At 37.2% G+C, this 17,241-nt stretch overlaps 1 protein-coding gene across 8 annotated transcripts in view; it reads left to right on the top strand.

Annotated features, from left to right (window-relative positions):
• Enah (ENAH actin regulator) overlaps positions 1-15,229 on the top strand; it is a 108,254-nt gene extending 93,025 nt beyond the window's left edge. For 4 of the 8 annotated variants that reach the window (XM_055609434.1, XM_055609403.1, XM_055609427.1 and 1 more), the window contains 8 exons: positions 634-779; positions 875-932; positions 1,752-1,800; positions 5,044-5,110; positions 6,985-7,047; positions 10,307-10,385; positions 11,725-11,782; positions 12,260-15,229. In XM_055609434.1, the coding sequence (XP_055465409.1) occupies positions 634-779; positions 875-932; positions 1,752-1,800; positions 5,044-5,110; positions 6,985-7,047; positions 10,307-10,385; positions 11,725-11,782; positions 12,260-12,297 (558 nt within the window). In that variant the 3' untranslated portion in view covers positions 12,298-15,229. The remainder of the gene's footprint in view (positions 1-633; positions 780-874; positions 933-1,751; positions 1,801-5,043; positions 5,111-6,984; positions 7,048-10,306; positions 10,386-11,724; positions 11,783-12,259) is intronic. The other 4 variants (XM_055609450.1, XM_055609418.1, XM_055609441.1 and 1 more) reach the window with 1 other exon arrangement.
• Positions 15,230-17,241: the final 2,012 nt, after the last annotated feature.

The raw sequence follows: 17,241 nt of genomic DNA, 5'->3' as shown, positions 1-17,241 counted from the left end.
AAAATTTTAGAAAAGGTTTAGGGCTATAGTGTAAAGAGTTTTTTATGGCTCTGTCATCTCTAGATTTACTAGTTAACATTTGACTAATATTTGCCTTTTGGTTTTGTTTTGTTGCATATGTCTCTTTTACTACACACAGTTTTTAATCTGAATAATTTGAGATTAAGTCAGAAACACTATGCTCTTAGTTTTCTACATCAGTGTAAGTTTGGAGGAGAGTAGCTAGTGATTTTTGTGGCATAATTTTTTCTTATTTAAATTTAGTTGTAATGTCTCTCATTTTAATCTGACAGTTCCTCTGTCCTTTTAACACACTGACAGTTGTTTTGAAAAGTTATATTTCAGTTTGGTTTATTGCATTTCCCTCTCAGTATGGATGCAGATTATATATTTGAGATGAGGGGGAAAATATCACCAGGACTGTGGAGAGACAATATTATTTCAGCCATTATTGGTGATCTTAACTTTGATAGAATTCTCACCAATATTTAAAGTCCATGTTATTCACTTTATTGGTTCTTCAAATTTAAAAAAGTGCTTCTTTTGAAATCAATAATGTGTTCTTCTTTTTTGAGTATGATAGTAAACATGATTATCTACACAGGAAATTATTATGTGTATGCTCTCACTAAGGTGGAGGATAGCTCTTACCCAGCTGGAGGGAGTGCTGTGGGTGTGAACTTGGCCTCATCCAAAGCAGATGCTGGTCGTGGGAATGGACCCCTTCCTCTAGGTGGTAGCGGCTTAATGGAAGAAATGAGTGCCCTGCTGGCCAGGAGGTGAGAAATTTTATTGTAATGGGTAGGTCTAGAATCAGGAAGATTTTGATAATAGGTAGGTGATATAAAATTTTTTAACCAATTTGCCTTTCCAGGAGAAGAATTGCCGAAAAGGGGTCAACAATAGAAACAGAGCAAAAAGAAGACAGAAGTGTAAGTGACTATAAAATCTCTTACATTTAGAGTGGAACTCAAGCCCACTTATTCAGAAACTCATATAAAGATTACTTAATCTGAACTTAATGTTTGATCTTATGTTTACTATTGCTATTTACTATTACTATAATTTCTAACTATACAAGTATGAAAATGGCTTGAGTGTTATTTATACTATTATAATCTCATTCTTAGTGACTTGAGTTGAATATGGGGAGTTCTGAAGAACGTACTGAAGTTCAAGCCTATAAAGTTAATCTGTTCTTATATTCATCTTTAAATGAGTGAATGAATTCTTAGAAGTTTTCTAATCTGTTGGGCTTCTCAATTTCTTCATGCTATTGAAGGTTAAAGGATTATATCAACAGTTTCTATATCATCCGTATGACCCCGTGTTCATTAGCCATGCCCCTTAGGAGTATACCCTTCATGTCCTGCTCCACATTTGAGCTGGGCAAACCTCTCTTACCTGTTTGCTATGTTGTCATTCAGCAGAGCTTGGAGTGGCTCTCCCTGTGCCATCTGGCCTCTCTTTTCACTAACAGTCCTTTGTTCTGTCTCATATCAGGCTCCTAGTTTTTTGACTAGTACAGGTTCTCAGAACTTACCACAGAAAGAGCTTTGGAAAGGCAGTAGGGAGAAGACCAAATGGAGGATAGGAGAAGGGAACTGTATAAGCCAGAATGTAATAAAGATGAGATGGTGGAGGAGGAGAGTGACAGGAAGAACATGGGAAGGGAACTTGTAAACCTACCTGCAAGAGAGTCGTAGTTTCTGGTGGATGTGGTGTTAATGTGACTATTTCTTTATATTTAGGAAGATTCAGAGCCTATAACTTCTAAGGCCTCATCAACAAGTACACCTGGTAAGTTCAGGAGAAACCTTCCCCCAAATGCTAATACTTTCCAATTAAAAAGTTCATTTTCCTGTATTTGGACAAGTGATTGCTTGCTCACTGAAATATTAAAAGTGTTTTGTTTATATTTGAAGCCACTGACCTTTTTCTGCCTTTTGTGATCTCAGAAATTAATGCTTTTCAACCTGATACTGTGAAATCTATTAAAATCGAACATTTTTGTTCATGCTGTCTTGGCAAATACTATAATAATGTGTGTGTGTTCTTTGTTTTATGGACTTGCTATTCGCTACAGGAATCTATTTCACACAGTTCTTAGAAGCAGAAAATGGAATGCGCATGTCGGGTAGCATTATTTCAAAACCTTCTCAATTAAGGAAACTAACCTCCCTTTCTGTGCAGCCATTGACTGCTTTGTCCAGGGGTTGAGCTACATGGAATTTGCCATGTCTGTGTTAACGTGTCATCTGGTATTGTCACTGTACTGGTCTTGTTCAAGCAACCATACTGGGATTTCATGAGTCCAGCTTCCCTGTCGTGTCTAGAGGATGGCTCTCTAGCATCAGGCCTGGTCCTCTGGCTCTTAGAAACTTCCCACCCTCTCATCTGTGATTTTCCTGAAATTGCAGATGTACTAAGTGGGATTGGCACACAGTCAGTCACTTACTCCCTGCACAGTTGTGGATCTTAACGATAGTCTTCATCTGTTGAAAAAAAAGTGAGCTATATTTATGTATAGATATAAAGATAAGTAGTATATAATTAGAAATTATATTGGCTTAGTAGAATTACAGTAGTAGGTTTTCCTCTCCAGCTCATTTTCTTACACACACACACAAAAATCTTTTTGAAGTTGGCCATTGAATGGACTTACTCCTGCCCCTGACATTCATAGGGCTGGGGTTTGGCTGAGTAGTAGCGCACTTGCCCAGCGTGCAGGAGGCCTGCGTTCTGTTCCAGCACTGCAAGGAAAGTAAAAGAAACCTTATGGGCTCTTTAAGTTGGGTGTGGTGGCACACATCCTTAGTCCCAGCACTCAGGGAGGCAGAGGCACAGATCACTGTGAGTTCGAGGCCAGCCTGGTCTGCAAAGTGAGTCCAGGACAGCCAAGGCTACACAGAGAAACCCTGTCTCAAAAAAAAAAAAAAGTGACTTCATAAACTATTTTTCCACAGTCCACCTTGGTTTTTCTTTAAATGGGGGTTGGTACATTATCTAAATAAATTAAGTAGTTTGTAATCCACATGTATAAAATGAGGACTTGGTTCAGAACAGTTTGGAACTTCTTTTTCATTTGTTTCATTCGATTCTGAAAATTGACTTTTCATAAAACACTTAATGAGCCAAAGGTGAGTGAAAGATTAAACCTCTTAAGCACAAAAACTCATGAGATGTTAAATACTACTGTGTCAGGCTGGGAATAACCTGTCGAGTCACCTATGCTATCTGTGGAGAAAATGGTGTTACATTATGCGTTGTAGAGTGTTTAGCTTGGCTGAAACTAGGAAGTTACTGTCATGAGCATGTTGTTAAATAAAATTGAATAAGAAGAAACTAAGAAATAAGTTGACTTACCTGTCTAGAATTTATTTTTGAGGATTCTTGGGAAAATGAGTTTGAAACAAATATTAAGAGAGTGTGATGGAAAAGATCAGTAGTAAATTTAGGCTTTTTCTTAGAAGTAATCTCATTGACACATAAGTCAGCTGAAACTATTTGGGAAGACTCAGCCTTGTAATGTGGAGCTGGGGAAGACTGAGATCCAGTGTGTTTTGACACTGCTGACGGGTAGGCCAGCCTCCATCCACACTTGTCCTGCAGTACGCCTGTGCTCCTCAGAGAAAAAGACACCCTTTCCTCTGCTCCCACAGGGCTGAACAACTCTTCCTCACAGCCAGGCCCTTTATGATTAACAGGGTGAGTGGGTGAGATTACTCTTACCTGCAGTACCAGCATTTGGGAGACTGAGGTAGGAGGGCTGCCACAGTTGGAGACCAGGCTACCTTGAACTTCAGTGTGAGATTGTGTCTCAAAGGGGGGAAAAATAATAGGTGCGTCTCCCTATTAAGGTAGTTTGTACTGCATCTACCAACTTTTGACTGACTTTCATCCTTCCGCCTGCATCTTCTCCCCATCTCTTCCTGGTATGCCTCCCTCTATTACTTGAATTAATGTGCTGGATGTATTTTTATTCAGTCCATCTTGGCCTCCCTCTGGTTTTTTTTGATGTTCCTTTGCTAGCTCTGGAACCTGCCATTTATGTGTTCACTGACAGAATGCCTTAGCTATTCCTGTTCAAAAGGCAGAACTAAGTGATGATGAAGTAAAGGAAGATCAGTAGCAACTTGAAGGTTCTTCCTTTAGATGCTTGGCAACAGCAGTGCAGGGCTTCAAGGGAGTTTAAATTTAGTTTTGCATACGTTTTGAGGAGACTAGAAGCCTCCTCCTGAGTAAAGATGTGCAGAAGCCACTCCAGGGGAGACGTTAGAAGATGAAACAGTTTCTCATATAAGACTATACAGTGAGGTCATGAATGTGTATAGACTTGATTTGAATGTGACTCAAATGCTTTTCTCTATGAAAAGTTTCACCTTTGATCTTCTCAAGTTACCTAGTCAGGTCAATAACAGTGTCAGTGAGTGAACCAAATTAGAAAATCACAGTTAAAGGCATGCTCTCTTTATCGTGCTTATTACAATTATCATTTGGGTTATAGAAACTAAAATATTTGTATTTTATAATATAAGGGTTTTTTAACAAAACAGTAATTTTTTCACTTTTTTTGGGGTTGTTGTTTTTGTTGCTTGGATGTTTGGTTTAGTTTAGTTTTTGGTTTTTCAAGACAAGTTTTCTCTATGTAGCCTTGGCTGTATAGACCAGGCTGGCCTCTAACTCAAAGATCTGCCTGCGTCTGCTTCCTGAGTGCTGGGCTTAAAGGCATGACTTTGTTTTGATGTTTTTTGTTTTGTTTTTTAAGACAAGGTCTCAATTTGCAGTCTTGGCTGCCTGGAACTTACTATGAAGACCAGGCTGGCCTGAACTCATAGAGTTCTGCTGTTCTGCCTCCCTCTATTTCCTAAATTTCTGCTTTAAGTTCTAAAATCATAACAATTTAGTCTTTACTGTTTAGAATTTTTTTTAATTTGTATTACAACTATGTACATAGAATGATGGTACCTTAATATCTTGTTTTGTAATGATTCTGGAAGGATCTGAGATGTGTTTAATAACACTTATTTCTTATTTTTGAAGAACCAACCAGAAAACCTTGGGAAAGAACGAACACAATGAATGGCAGTAAGTCACCTGTCATCTCCAGGTATTGATTTTCTTTTCTAAGTTTTATGTTATGTATTTGTCTAAAAAGTTAATACGTTTATTGTAGAAAATTTTGAATTATACAAAAGCATCTATAATCCATATATTGAATAACCACAGAACTCATATTTTTGCTATTCCTGATTATGTGATAAATTCTACCAATGTATTTATTAATCAGATTGATATTTTAGGATAGTTTCATCCCTTTTAACTTGTGTATTTTTTTTGAAAAATTCAAATTAAAAGGAAAAACAATGCAGCAAATACTAAAATACAACTATCATCCAAACTTAACAAGTTGTCATATGTCTTACAGCTTTGTAGCTATATTTTTTCTCTTAATAGTTTTAAAGAAACTTGCAAGTAAATGGTATTTCACCCTAAATACTTTGACAATTTTCCAAAGAACCCAGGACAGCTCCAATATAACCATAGTAGAATTGTTGCCTCAGAGTAATTTAACATTTAACAATAACAAATTTTATATAGTATTGAACAATAATGCCCCACTGGTCCCTATATAGTTTTAAAAATAGAATTTTAGAGGAAACCTTTATGATTTATATTGAAAATCAGACAGATATTGTATAGAATACAAGAGAGCACAAATCAAGTACAAATTTTCTGTATCTCAGTCAAAACTTCTAATTGTGGGCTGGAGAAATGTAGAAATGTTAGTGGTGGTTGTTCTTGCAGACGCGGGTTCAATTCCTAGCACCCATGTGACAGCTAACAACCATCTTTAACTCCATTCTTGAGATTCAGTGCTGTTTTCTGGCCTGTAAAGGCACTGCATACAGACTTACATGCAGGCAAAATACCCACTTGCATACAATTTAAAAAATAATCTAGGTGTGGCGGTGCACACTTTTTATTTACAGCATTCACGAGGCAGAGGCAAGCAGATCTCTGTGAGCTTGAGGCCAACCTAGACTACATGGTGAGAGCCTGTCTCAAAAAATTAGATCAATTGATAAATAATAAAATAGCCCAAAATATTAAAAACCAACGTTTCTAGTCATAGTCAAGTTAGATAAGATAGGCTTGCTGACCAGCTAGTTGATAAACCCTTTCTCAAAAAAAAAGGTGGAAAGAGCAGTTGAGAACAACACCTGTCATCAACCTCTGGCCTCCACATATATATGTGTGCAAGCACACACACCACAGAAACGGAAAGGAAAGATAATCTGCAGGTTGGGGGTATGGCTCAGTTGGTAGACCGTTTACCTAATATGCATAAAGCCCTGAGTTCAATGCCCAGCTTGGCATGAACTGGGCAGGGTTCATACAGTCCCAGTACTGAGGTACAGGGGTTGAGGGTGAGACCAGAGAAAAGGTCAAGGTTATTTTCATCTACTTACTAAATTTGAAGCCAGCCTTGCCTACATGAAATCCTGTCTACAGAAACAAAGAAAGAAGAAATAGTGTCCGTGAATCTTCTGTGGTAAAGTGCCTTAAGATGAGTGGCATAGAACATTGGAATGTTCCTGTGGCTCTCATTGGTAATCTACTGGTTTTGTTTTCATAATAGGAGAAGATGTTCTTTACATGCCTGTGAATAGTTAGTTTTATACAAATCAAGCTACAGAGACTTTTTTGTTTGTTGCTTTGATATTCACAAAATCAGAATGTCTTTGCTTGTGTTTTGATCTTTAAAGAAGTAGCTGCAGCCTACAAAAATAGCCATTGTGTCCTTGTGTAAATTAGTTTCAAAATACCCTTTTAAATTTTATAAAACAGATATTTTAAGGATAATTAACACCTTTTATTTTTGTTTTGCTTGCTGTGACTAAAAAGTAAATCAGTAGCATCATGGGAATTATTTTTTGAAGTTCTACTGTATACCCTTTAAATGGTTTTTCCCCTTCATAGACGGGATTCTCCAAGGAAAAATCAGATTGTTTTTGACAACAGGTCCTATGATTCATTACACAGGTATCATCCTGCTGTGACTTTGTGATTTCAGACTTTTCAATAACATGTCCAGGATAGGGCTGAGCTTTTTCTACCTGGATTGGTAATCACCACAAGGGAGACATTTAGGAAGATTGAGATTTCTTTTATTTTAGCTGTAGTTTGAACACATAAAGTAGAACTCTGTTATTGTTTGATAGTTGGATTCAGATAAATAAAAATGATAAACATCAGAAGTGCTAGAATAAGAAGTCGAATCATCTTACATCGTCTAGTTGGTAGCTTTGGCGTTTTCCTCTAAGATTCTCTTTGTGGTTATGTGACAAGGCTTTTAAAAATGCAGTCAAAGGTCCTGTGCTAGTTTTGCTAGAACACAGGTATTGTAGCCATAGACGAAGCTGCTGAGAATACAGTCTGTGCCCTTGATGTAGTGAAATTTGCTACTTAATGTCCCAAGAAGACTGTACTTAGCACATTTAAGGCTCTAGGTTCAGTCTTAAGCATAGCCCTCCACCTCCCCTAGGAAGGAAGGGGACAGTATCAATCATCCATTTCTTATTTTGGAAAAAAAAAAAAAAAAAAAAGACAAAATTTTAAGAATCTGCACATGCTTTTCAGCAATTTGTAGAATTAATTTGATAGAATAAGAAGTTAAATATTGTGGTATAGTTTTTTTATAGGCAGATATCTAAGTAATGGTCTCCTAAAGTTAAGAAAAACACATGTATTTAAACATCTGATAAACCCATATGTTTTTATTATTAGTTATATTGAAAACCCTTAAGCTAAAAGTAATAGACCTAACGAAGGGGCATAGTAGAAATGCCTATGCTCTCAGCACTCAAAATACTGAAGCAGCTTTATGAGTTAAGAATATCATGGACTACATAATGAGACCTTGTCTCAAATAAATGAGTACATAAACAATCACTGAAATATTTGAATTTTTTTAGAAATATGTTGGTTTATGCCAGGCACAGTGGTATATACCTTTAATCACAGCACTCTGGAGGCAGAAGCAGGAGGATCTCTCTGTGGGTTTGAGGCCAGCCTATCTACACAAGAGAGTTCCAGAACATCCAGGGCTACATGGAGAGATCCTGTCTTCGAAAAAAAGAGAAAGAGAAAAAATACATTGTTGCACATATCCATTTTTAATGCACACAGGCAGTGCCCGTTTTTTATGCTCATCTACTGGAAACACGAATTAAGTAGTGCACAGAGAAGATGCCTGTGTCAGTAAGTAGTTCTGTAACTGGGCGCTGTTCAAATTCTCACTTGCTAAAATTACTTCATGCCTCTGGCAATCAAAATATTTGGCAGACTTATTTTGTCGACTAGTTAATTTTCCATAAATGTTCATATCCAGCCTTTTTCATTTGTTTCTTTGAGGTAGGCTAATTGTTCTGAACAAAAGGGTTTTTTTAGGAAAATCTGCTGGAACCTAGAAAGAAAAACAGTACCTTACAACAAAGTCTTCCAAGTCACCGCACTGCTACCCATACCTAGTGCTGGAATAATGTTTCTTAAAAAAAAAAAGAAAAAAAAAAAAGTGGTGATTACTTCTTTCCTTCAGTATGAAAAGTTCCCCCCTTGAGTTAATTCTCATGGTGGTGGTGGTGGTGATGGATTGCATGTTAGCATGAATTAAATTTTTTTACAGTTGCATGTTTGCACAATTGTGTATTAATTAACATTTTAAATTGTTTTATAAACACAGATGTTTATATAAGATAGCATATTTCTCCTTTAAGTAGTAGATTGTACCTGTTTGTTTGGATGTCAGAAATATTCATTATATATCTTAGGAAAAAAATAACTAATTGATCTACTCAAATGGGAAAAATAAAAGCAGATTATTAATTATTTGATTCTGGAGAGGAGAAATAAATAACTGGGTATATAAAATTCAGTGTGCCAAACCCTCAAAAATATTTACTGTACCTAACTCTACACACAACACTGGGTTTTTTGCCTTCCGTGGGTTTTAGATCTTAAATGAGTGGAATTAAGTAGGTACCTCAGCAAAGAAAGGTGCATCCTCATGGGAGAGGCAGTTCTTTATATAAATCCTTAGGACTTACTGAATGAAGTTTCTGAAAGTTACTATATAAGTAGATACCCAGTGAGTTAAAATTGGTTGGCTTGTTCTTGTTTCATAATCAGCTTTTTAAGCAGTAATATGTCTTGATATTAAAGTAAATTAAGTATTTCATCTTCATGAACAGTGCCTTTGGGTTTGGAGTGTTATATCTTACATCAGTTATGAAATATAGCTGTATAGCAAGTTACACATATTGGATCTTGATTCAGATAGATTTCTAACATTGGTGCTATGCAAAATTAAAACACATGATTGACTGATGGCTTATAGAATGGTTACTGTTCTAAACCCGAAAGTGAAGGACTGAAGGGCTGAAGCTCCAGATTCCCTACTGAGAATCTCCTTTATTTCCAGGATTGGACAGGAAGCCATGACTGATTTATTTGGTGTTGGAACTTACAAAATATACCTAATCCCTAACACTTACTTTACTGTGTAAAAATTTTAAGAAAAGCTAAACTATTAAAAGGGCAATTGTAATTGACAGGCAGCTTCTGCGTTAGTATGTTCCATTTTTTGTTTTTATTTTTTTTCTATTTTCTTCTTCCTCTATGAAGCAAAGTAAATTTATAGACCTATAGAAAATAGAGTCAACTGGATATGAGAGTATGCCTCTAACGCAATAGTCAGTTTTCAGCATCATTTTTGCTTTAATGCTTAAAACGGAAGCAAATAGGGAAAGAAATTAGGCTTACTAAATTATTTGTTTCTACAAACTGAGGCTCGGACTTATAAATTGATCTGTGTTAAAATAAAATATTCCAGACAGTAGAGCTTTTCCTTTATTGATTTGCCTGATATTTAATACGTGATACAAAATTTCAAGAGCACTGCACATGACTGCATTATCTGGGCCTTGGGAACTTCAGCTGGTCACTCTGTCATATCCATGGTCAGCAAGCCATGTGTTACCTTGTCCCAGGGAGTGCTTCCTTCTACTCTCTTAAAGGAGTTTCACCAAATTGTCACCCTGTCTACTTTTTAAATAGGTTGAGAAATTAAAAGACATTTTCTGCTGCCTGTTCTAATCAGGCCTACAATTGTGACAACTTAACAAAAAATGTGCTTAAGAAATAAATTTAAATCTGGCGTTGGGGTGGCAAATTTAGAGTTACTTAAGAACTCACTAAATGTTGTAGATATAATTTATCTGTCTTGAAAATTTCTTTTGTACAGACCCAAATCCACACCTTCGTCCCAGCCCAGTGCCAATGGAGTCCAGACGGAAGGCCTTGACTATGACAGGCTGAAGCAGGTGGGCGCTCAGGGTAGCTCCCTTTAACCTTGCTTCCCCAACAGGGCGTGGGGCCTTCCGCGTGGGTCCCGGGAGTACTCCAAAAGCTCACACAGTTAAAGTGCCTTAGACAAATTACACAGCGGCCATAGTCAGCCAGTGTTGCTCAGCTCAATTTTTTTTCTGGTTCATTTTTCACCCGTGAAAATTGTGGCTCTTTTCATTGTCCTTTTAAATTTGAATCTACAATTCTTGATGAAAGACACCGCATCATTTAAATACGCACACAGTGGTAGCCACATAAAAATATGAATGGCTGAGGCTGGAGAGATGGCTGAGTAGTTAAAGCATTTGCTGCTCTTGCAGAGGACCCAGGCCCGCTTCGCAGCACCCGCCTGGTCTCTTACAACCATCTGTTTTAGGGGGTCTGACATCCTCTTTTGGTTTGTTCAGGCACCAGGCACGTCCATGGTACACATATACATGCAAGCACAATACTCACATGGAAAATAAGAATCTCTTTTAAATGAACAAATAAGGATAATTTTAATAGTTTATTTAATCTAAATATTTTAAAAAATAAGTTGAATATATGCTCAGTGTTGAGTCTGGAATTTGGTGCGTGGTTTACACCTACAGTCCATCTTTCAGACTAACTTGAGCTCAGCAGCTATGTGTGGCTGGTGCCTGCTATTAGTTACTTGAAATAGGACTTCGCTGTTATGGTGATTCCTAAGAAATTGCCATTCTTTAAATGTGGTGGCACATTTGCCAAGAACTAACTGTCCAGTGACATCTTCCTTGAAACTTCCATATGCATCACCTTTCAGGTAGCATCAGAGGACTGGGCCTCATGGCTACATGAATTAAACTTCTCTGAATGACAGCACTGACTGTTGAAGTTTTAGGCTTTCTATTTCATATCTTACTAGGCCAGAATAAGCAAAGATGGGCAAGGAAAGAAGTATTTAAACAGAATTTAGTGAGGCCAGTCTTCTTCTAAGAAATAGAATTGCAACTGTGGAATCAAAAGCTGTATAGGGACCCTGGGGAGATAATCAGCAAAGTGATCGATTATGAATGAGCATAAGGATTTTGAGTTTGGCCCTGGAGCCCATGTAAACAAGCCGGGCATGTTGGTGTGTAGTGTCCTTGGCTCATTGGCCAACTAGCCTGGCCCACTTGGTGAGATCCACTAGGAAAGAGATTATCACACAAAAGGCAAGACTGCTCTCTGGGTACACATGCAGAAAGAACTGTATTTCGTGATGTTCTTAAACTTTCATCTGAACAAGAAACTTCTTAGACATCACCTCATCTTTGTTTGTTTTGTTTCCTGGTGTTTCTCTTGATACTTCAGGACATTTTAGATGAGATGAGAAAAGAACTGACAAAGCTGAAGGAGGAGCTTATTGATGGTAAGTATGTGACGCATGGATCCTTCAGATGCTGTAAAAATGATTCCATGCTCGCTTGTCTCGGGGCCTAACCTTGTCTTAGGTTTCTGGGGAGGTACTGTCCTCATAGAATAGGAGTTATTTGTGAAAATGAAGATTGACAAGTTTTCTAAGTGTCAGTGTAGAATTTGGTGGAATACCAGTCAGGCAGATTTTTTTCTCTTAAGACCTCTCTACTCGTCCATTCCACCCTTTGTTTTGGAGCCCACAGAACCAAAGTTTTTGTCTTGTATATACAAGGGAAGAGATAATATAATCACATGTGCTTGGTATGAATTAAGTTTTATGAATTAAAGATCTATACGATGAAGATTTAAATTCTGTATCTTTTGATAATGGAATTTGAACACAACCCTGAAGATTTCTCAGGAATGAATCCTCCATCTGTATTTCCTTTCTGATATGTTGACTTTGAAAACTATTTCTTCCCTGTTACAGCAATCAGGCAGGAACTGAGCAAGTCGAATACTGCATAGAGAAGCAAACTAAGGAGACAGGACTTGAATCTGGAGAAAAACAAAAATTCCTACAAACAACTGTTAACAACCCCCTACAATTTTTAAGCTGTAAGAAGAAAATGGATACACAGTCAGGAGGGAAAACCGCCAATCTCTGAAAGCCTTCAGACATAGCGATTCTGGCAATCAGCTGTTCCCTCCCAGTGTGCTGCTCTTGTTCTGACCTTCACCGCAGGATGGAGAATTGTATTTGAGCTCCCGTAGCAGTACTAAGCCCGTCAGGCAAGATCACCGTGCATTGAAATATTTTCATATCTAGATGAAATTGCACGTTTTCCGCAATCCATTGCTAAAATAAAAAAAGAGAAAGGCTTAAGAGGTTTTTTTCAGAGGGCACTGACGAAGAATTTTATTTAGCAAGTTCTGCTGTTGCATTGCAAATGTTTCTCTCAGGTTTGTCTTCCTATCATGTTTGATATTCCGTGAATAGTTAAGATCATAAAGTATGGAACAAATGGAATTGTATGTGCTTTCAAAGGGTGGTATTTATAAGAAAGGTCCTAAACTGTTTAGTCCCACTTGAGGAATTTTAGAGTGATAGGAAGTGTCTCGGGTTAGCCTTCATGCAATTTTGTAGTTTAAAACATAAATCTGTCCAGAAATTAAAGATTTAGATGCCTTCCTAAATTGTTACAATGCTTTACCAAATCTATGACTTCTATATAACAAACAGTGGTCAAATGTAAAACATTCTATTATAGATTTACTGTAGGTTTTCAACCTTTTTTAGACTTATGCATGTGGACATTTTTATAATGTAATTACAGTCACCACCAAGTTAGCTTTTTTAATTACAGGCGGTAATGCATGCCACACTAATATGTAGCGGCCTTTTCAAGGCCTAGTCCCAGGGGAAACATTTTGTAGAGTATAGGGAAGCGGGAGGAAGGGGAGGAATAACTTTTTATTTAAAGTTAATTTCTGCACTGTCTTTATTTTCTCAGTTACCTGCATGAATTACAATGAGAAATATTTTGTGACTTTAATCAGTAAACATGTTAACAAAACCGAGTACTTAATCATTTACATCATGACTTCAGCTTTTTGTGTTTTAACCAGCAGTTTGAATGGTCTGAAGCATGATGCTGAGCTCCACGTGGGCTACATCCCTGTGGAACTCAGAAGTTTGATCACTGAATTTGGCAGTTATCTCTAGGCCCCCGCAGTGCTGCAGGTGCTCAGGTGCTTGCTCCTGACTGAAGCTGCTCTCAACCTCTGTTGTGCTAAAATACAAGAAATATCAGTAATGGCAGCAATTAGGATCACAGAAATCACAGATAAAGGGAAGCCACTGAGGAGTTCTGCAGTTTTTTGTTTTTTGCTTTTTTTTAATAAAACTAAACTGAGACTTAAGTGGTAGGAAGAGTCTAATGTTGTTACACCCTGGGTGTGTGTGTGTGTGTGTGTGTGTGTGAGAGAGAGTGTGTGTGAGTGTGTGTGTGAGTGTGTGTGTGTGAGAGAGAGATGGATGTCATGGGTGTGTTCCAGCCCTTTATGTTTATGATTGGCAACATTAAAATAAGGGAGAAATCCTATATGTTGTAATGTTAGCTTTTTGGAAAATCTAGGAAATCAAAAGTTCTTGAGGCTCTCCATCATGATTTATGCTTGAGTTATTAATGTGCCATATTTGCTTTGGAATTTTTGGTTAACAAAACTCTTACTAAAAAATGGAAGAAATAATCTACTTTCGTTTGCTTTCTAGATTTCATACATGTCAGTTGTAAAACAAAGCTTGACAGCAGCATAGTTTTCTAAATGGTACCATTTGCAGTTATTACCACTACAGAGATGTTTGAATAAGGGATATTTTTTTCTTGTTAAGAGTTTCTGTTTCTGTAGAAACTTCATTTTTAGATTTTATGAGGGATGAGCTATTATAGTTGAGATATTCAGCTCTTTTTCTACCCATTATTGTCACGCAGTAACAGTAAAGGTGTTGAAGGTGTGGCAAGCTTGTAAGTTGTTCTCTAAAAGAAGCAGGCCTTTCATTTTACTGTTGAACTTCTGATTATGCAGCTACTTTGATAATGTAAATGTGTACATCCCTTACAGAGCTGATAAAAAGTCACTTCGTTTTGTTGCTGAAGTTAATAGTCTATAGTAGGTAGGGTACTGGGTATAAGTGGTCCAAAGTGAGACAAAACACTAAAGTCAATGCTAAGTCCTAAAAGAAACTGGTTTATGCACTAAACGTTTTGTGCCTTGGTCTAATATTTAACACAATGTCTGTAAAGTGACAAAAAAAAAAAAAAAGAACCAGTGTTGACTCATGCTATATGCTTCATCATATCATATATTGCATTATCCCACATGGCTGAATGTGTTCCTTCATAGAGCTTAATTGGACTGTTCTACACATTCGCTGTCATACATGAAATCTTGTCATTGTTGGAGATTTCAGTGATTAAAATGGGAAACAGAGCTTAAGTTATTTTCCCAAAACTGTTTCTTGGAACCATATTGTGATGCTGGGTTTTTGCTTTTGTGTGTTGAATGTCTTCAGCTGAGTACAGTTTAGGGATCCTTTCTAGTTACAGGAAGGCACTGCTCTCCTCAACACTGTGATCTGACCTGCGACAACTCTGTACAATACACTCTGTGAATGGCTAGCAAGTCAATAGCAAACCAACTGAATGTACAAACTTAGCGTGGTGCTGAAATCTCTTCAGAATAGTCATCATGATCTCAAAGTCTGTTTAAAAATTTACAAGCGTAATGTGTCAATCAGAACTAAAGATGAAACACTGATGAATGTTCAGTTCTCATGCTGCACGTGTGTTTTCTGTTTAGGTTTTTCAGTTCTGCTGTTTTTACCATAACTGTTTCATTTAAATTTCCTACACGCTAACTTCATTTGTGTGATTGAAATAAAATTGCAGTATATACATGTTTCTTGTTTGTGACACTTAGGTGATCTTCTGATAGTGTGTTAATTCTAAACCAAGTGATACTGGGGGTAAACTCCGCACCTGACACAGCCCAGGTCTTCGCTGTTTACAGTCCACACATCATGTCACTGTTCTCTGCAGATGTCATCAAAGTCAGGAATAGTAAATAACACAAAGGGAATATGGAATGCTCAATCACCCTTTTGTTTTGAAGAGAGTGCTGTGTGCTATGTATCTTACATTCTCTCAGCACAGCTTGACATAGTGTCTTTTATAGTCAAGGTGGTAAAAAATGTTTCACCCCATCTTTTTGTTCTGTAACATAATCATATATATTTCACCTCATTTACAGTTCATTTTCTTTATATAATTTGCAGATTAAAGGATATTGCCAAGTAATTAGCTTTATATGTAGTAGTCTGTTCCATCTATAGGTTTTTCTACATTATGCTGTAAATTGGCTCTATGTAAGTTTCAGCATTTTCATCTATTACAAATTTTAATTCTATTTTCAAACTATAATATCCTGATTAGAAATACAACAATCTTGTGTGTGTGTGTGTGTGTGTGTGTGTGTGTGTGTGTGTGTACACATATATACATATATATATTGCTATTACCAGACCTCTGTCCCTAGCTGTCCTCCATCTTCTTGTTTCTGGCATTAATTTGCATTATGAAGCGTAGTGCTTTGAAAACAACCAGCTGACTTTTCTTTTTGTCCTAACTCATACTCCTGCTTTATCTACAAATTAAAGTCACCTCTCAGATTCAGAAATTATTTAAGCAACAAATTAAGCTAAACTTTTTTTCAGTTTGCCTGGCTAAATTATTGACTCCTAAGTTTTATCCATCTTTTTAGTGACACTGTGAAGAACTGGTGTTTCTATGATGTGGGGCCTGCAAAGGTGAGCTGCAGTGGACATGAGAATTGTTAAGCCGTTCACCATGGTCTCCAATCCTGCAGACAGTAACAGGATTGTGACTCTGAGGTCAGGCTCAGGTGCATAGAGATGGTCTAAAACAAATGTGTAAAATCCCTTGGGTCATAAGCATGAATATTATGTAAGGCGGAGTATACTTGTACCTTTTACCAAGCTAGAAAACACGCTTTCCTAAGGACATTCTAGTTTTCACTTACCAACTCCAACCTGTTCCAGGTATTGTCATTTTTTATTTTGATTGAATTGGTATTTGATCACCTCCCCAGAGCTCTGAGAAAAAGAAAAGGATCCTAAGAGTTTAGTGAAGTTGATGCCTCTCACTTTTGGGTTAGAACTATTTACCATTTTATAAGTTCAGTTCCTTGCTTTTTTTTTTTTTTTTTTTAAGTCAAAACTTGCTGTATCTGAAGGACTAAACAATTTTTCTGATCGGTACTTTCTGTGAAGGTCCTGCAGCACATGCGCTTACGGGGATCATTTTTTTTTTTTTTTAAACATACACCTACTTGACTAAGAAGCTAAAATTAGCAATCTCTCAAGAAAAGCCATTTATTTACGCCAAATCTTCTTTTGGTTGGGAGCAGGGATATGAAACAGGCTTTCTTTGTTCCCAGCATCCGAATAGGCTGGTTAACTCTCGTTCCCTTCTGTTTACTTTCATGATTTCTAAAAGTACCAAGTTCTTAAAATCTCCCGGGTGTGGTTGAACACGCATGTGCAAACCAGTGTTTACCCTGGCCACCCACCTCCTTCGAGACACCTCTGACCAATCTGGAACTCACAAATTCAGCTAGACCTGCCAGCCAGTGAGCCTCAGGGATCCTCCTGGTGCTGGGGTTACTAATTTATACCACCACGCCCAGCATTTTTACATGGGTTTTGGAATTGAAGGGAGTCACTTTTCCAATTTAGCTAGCTTTCTAGTCCCGCCTCCTTTTTCTTTATATCTTAATGTCGGAAAAAAATAAAACATTCAAAATTTTAAACTCATTATGGTTGATTAGTTGATTAGAAAAGAAAGTAAAATGATACAGTTATAGACAGGTACCTTCTATCAGAATACTAAT

Source organism: Psammomys obesus, unplaced genomic scaffold, assembly GCF_907164565.1.
Source record: "Psammomys obesus unplaced genomic scaffold, mPsaObe1.curated_primary_1811, whole genome shotgun sequence".
In the NCBI taxonomy this organism is placed as follows: Eukaryota; Metazoa; Chordata; class Mammalia; order Rodentia; family Muridae; genus Psammomys; species Psammomys obesus.
This window is presented reverse-complemented; position numbering and strand designations above follow the sequence as displayed.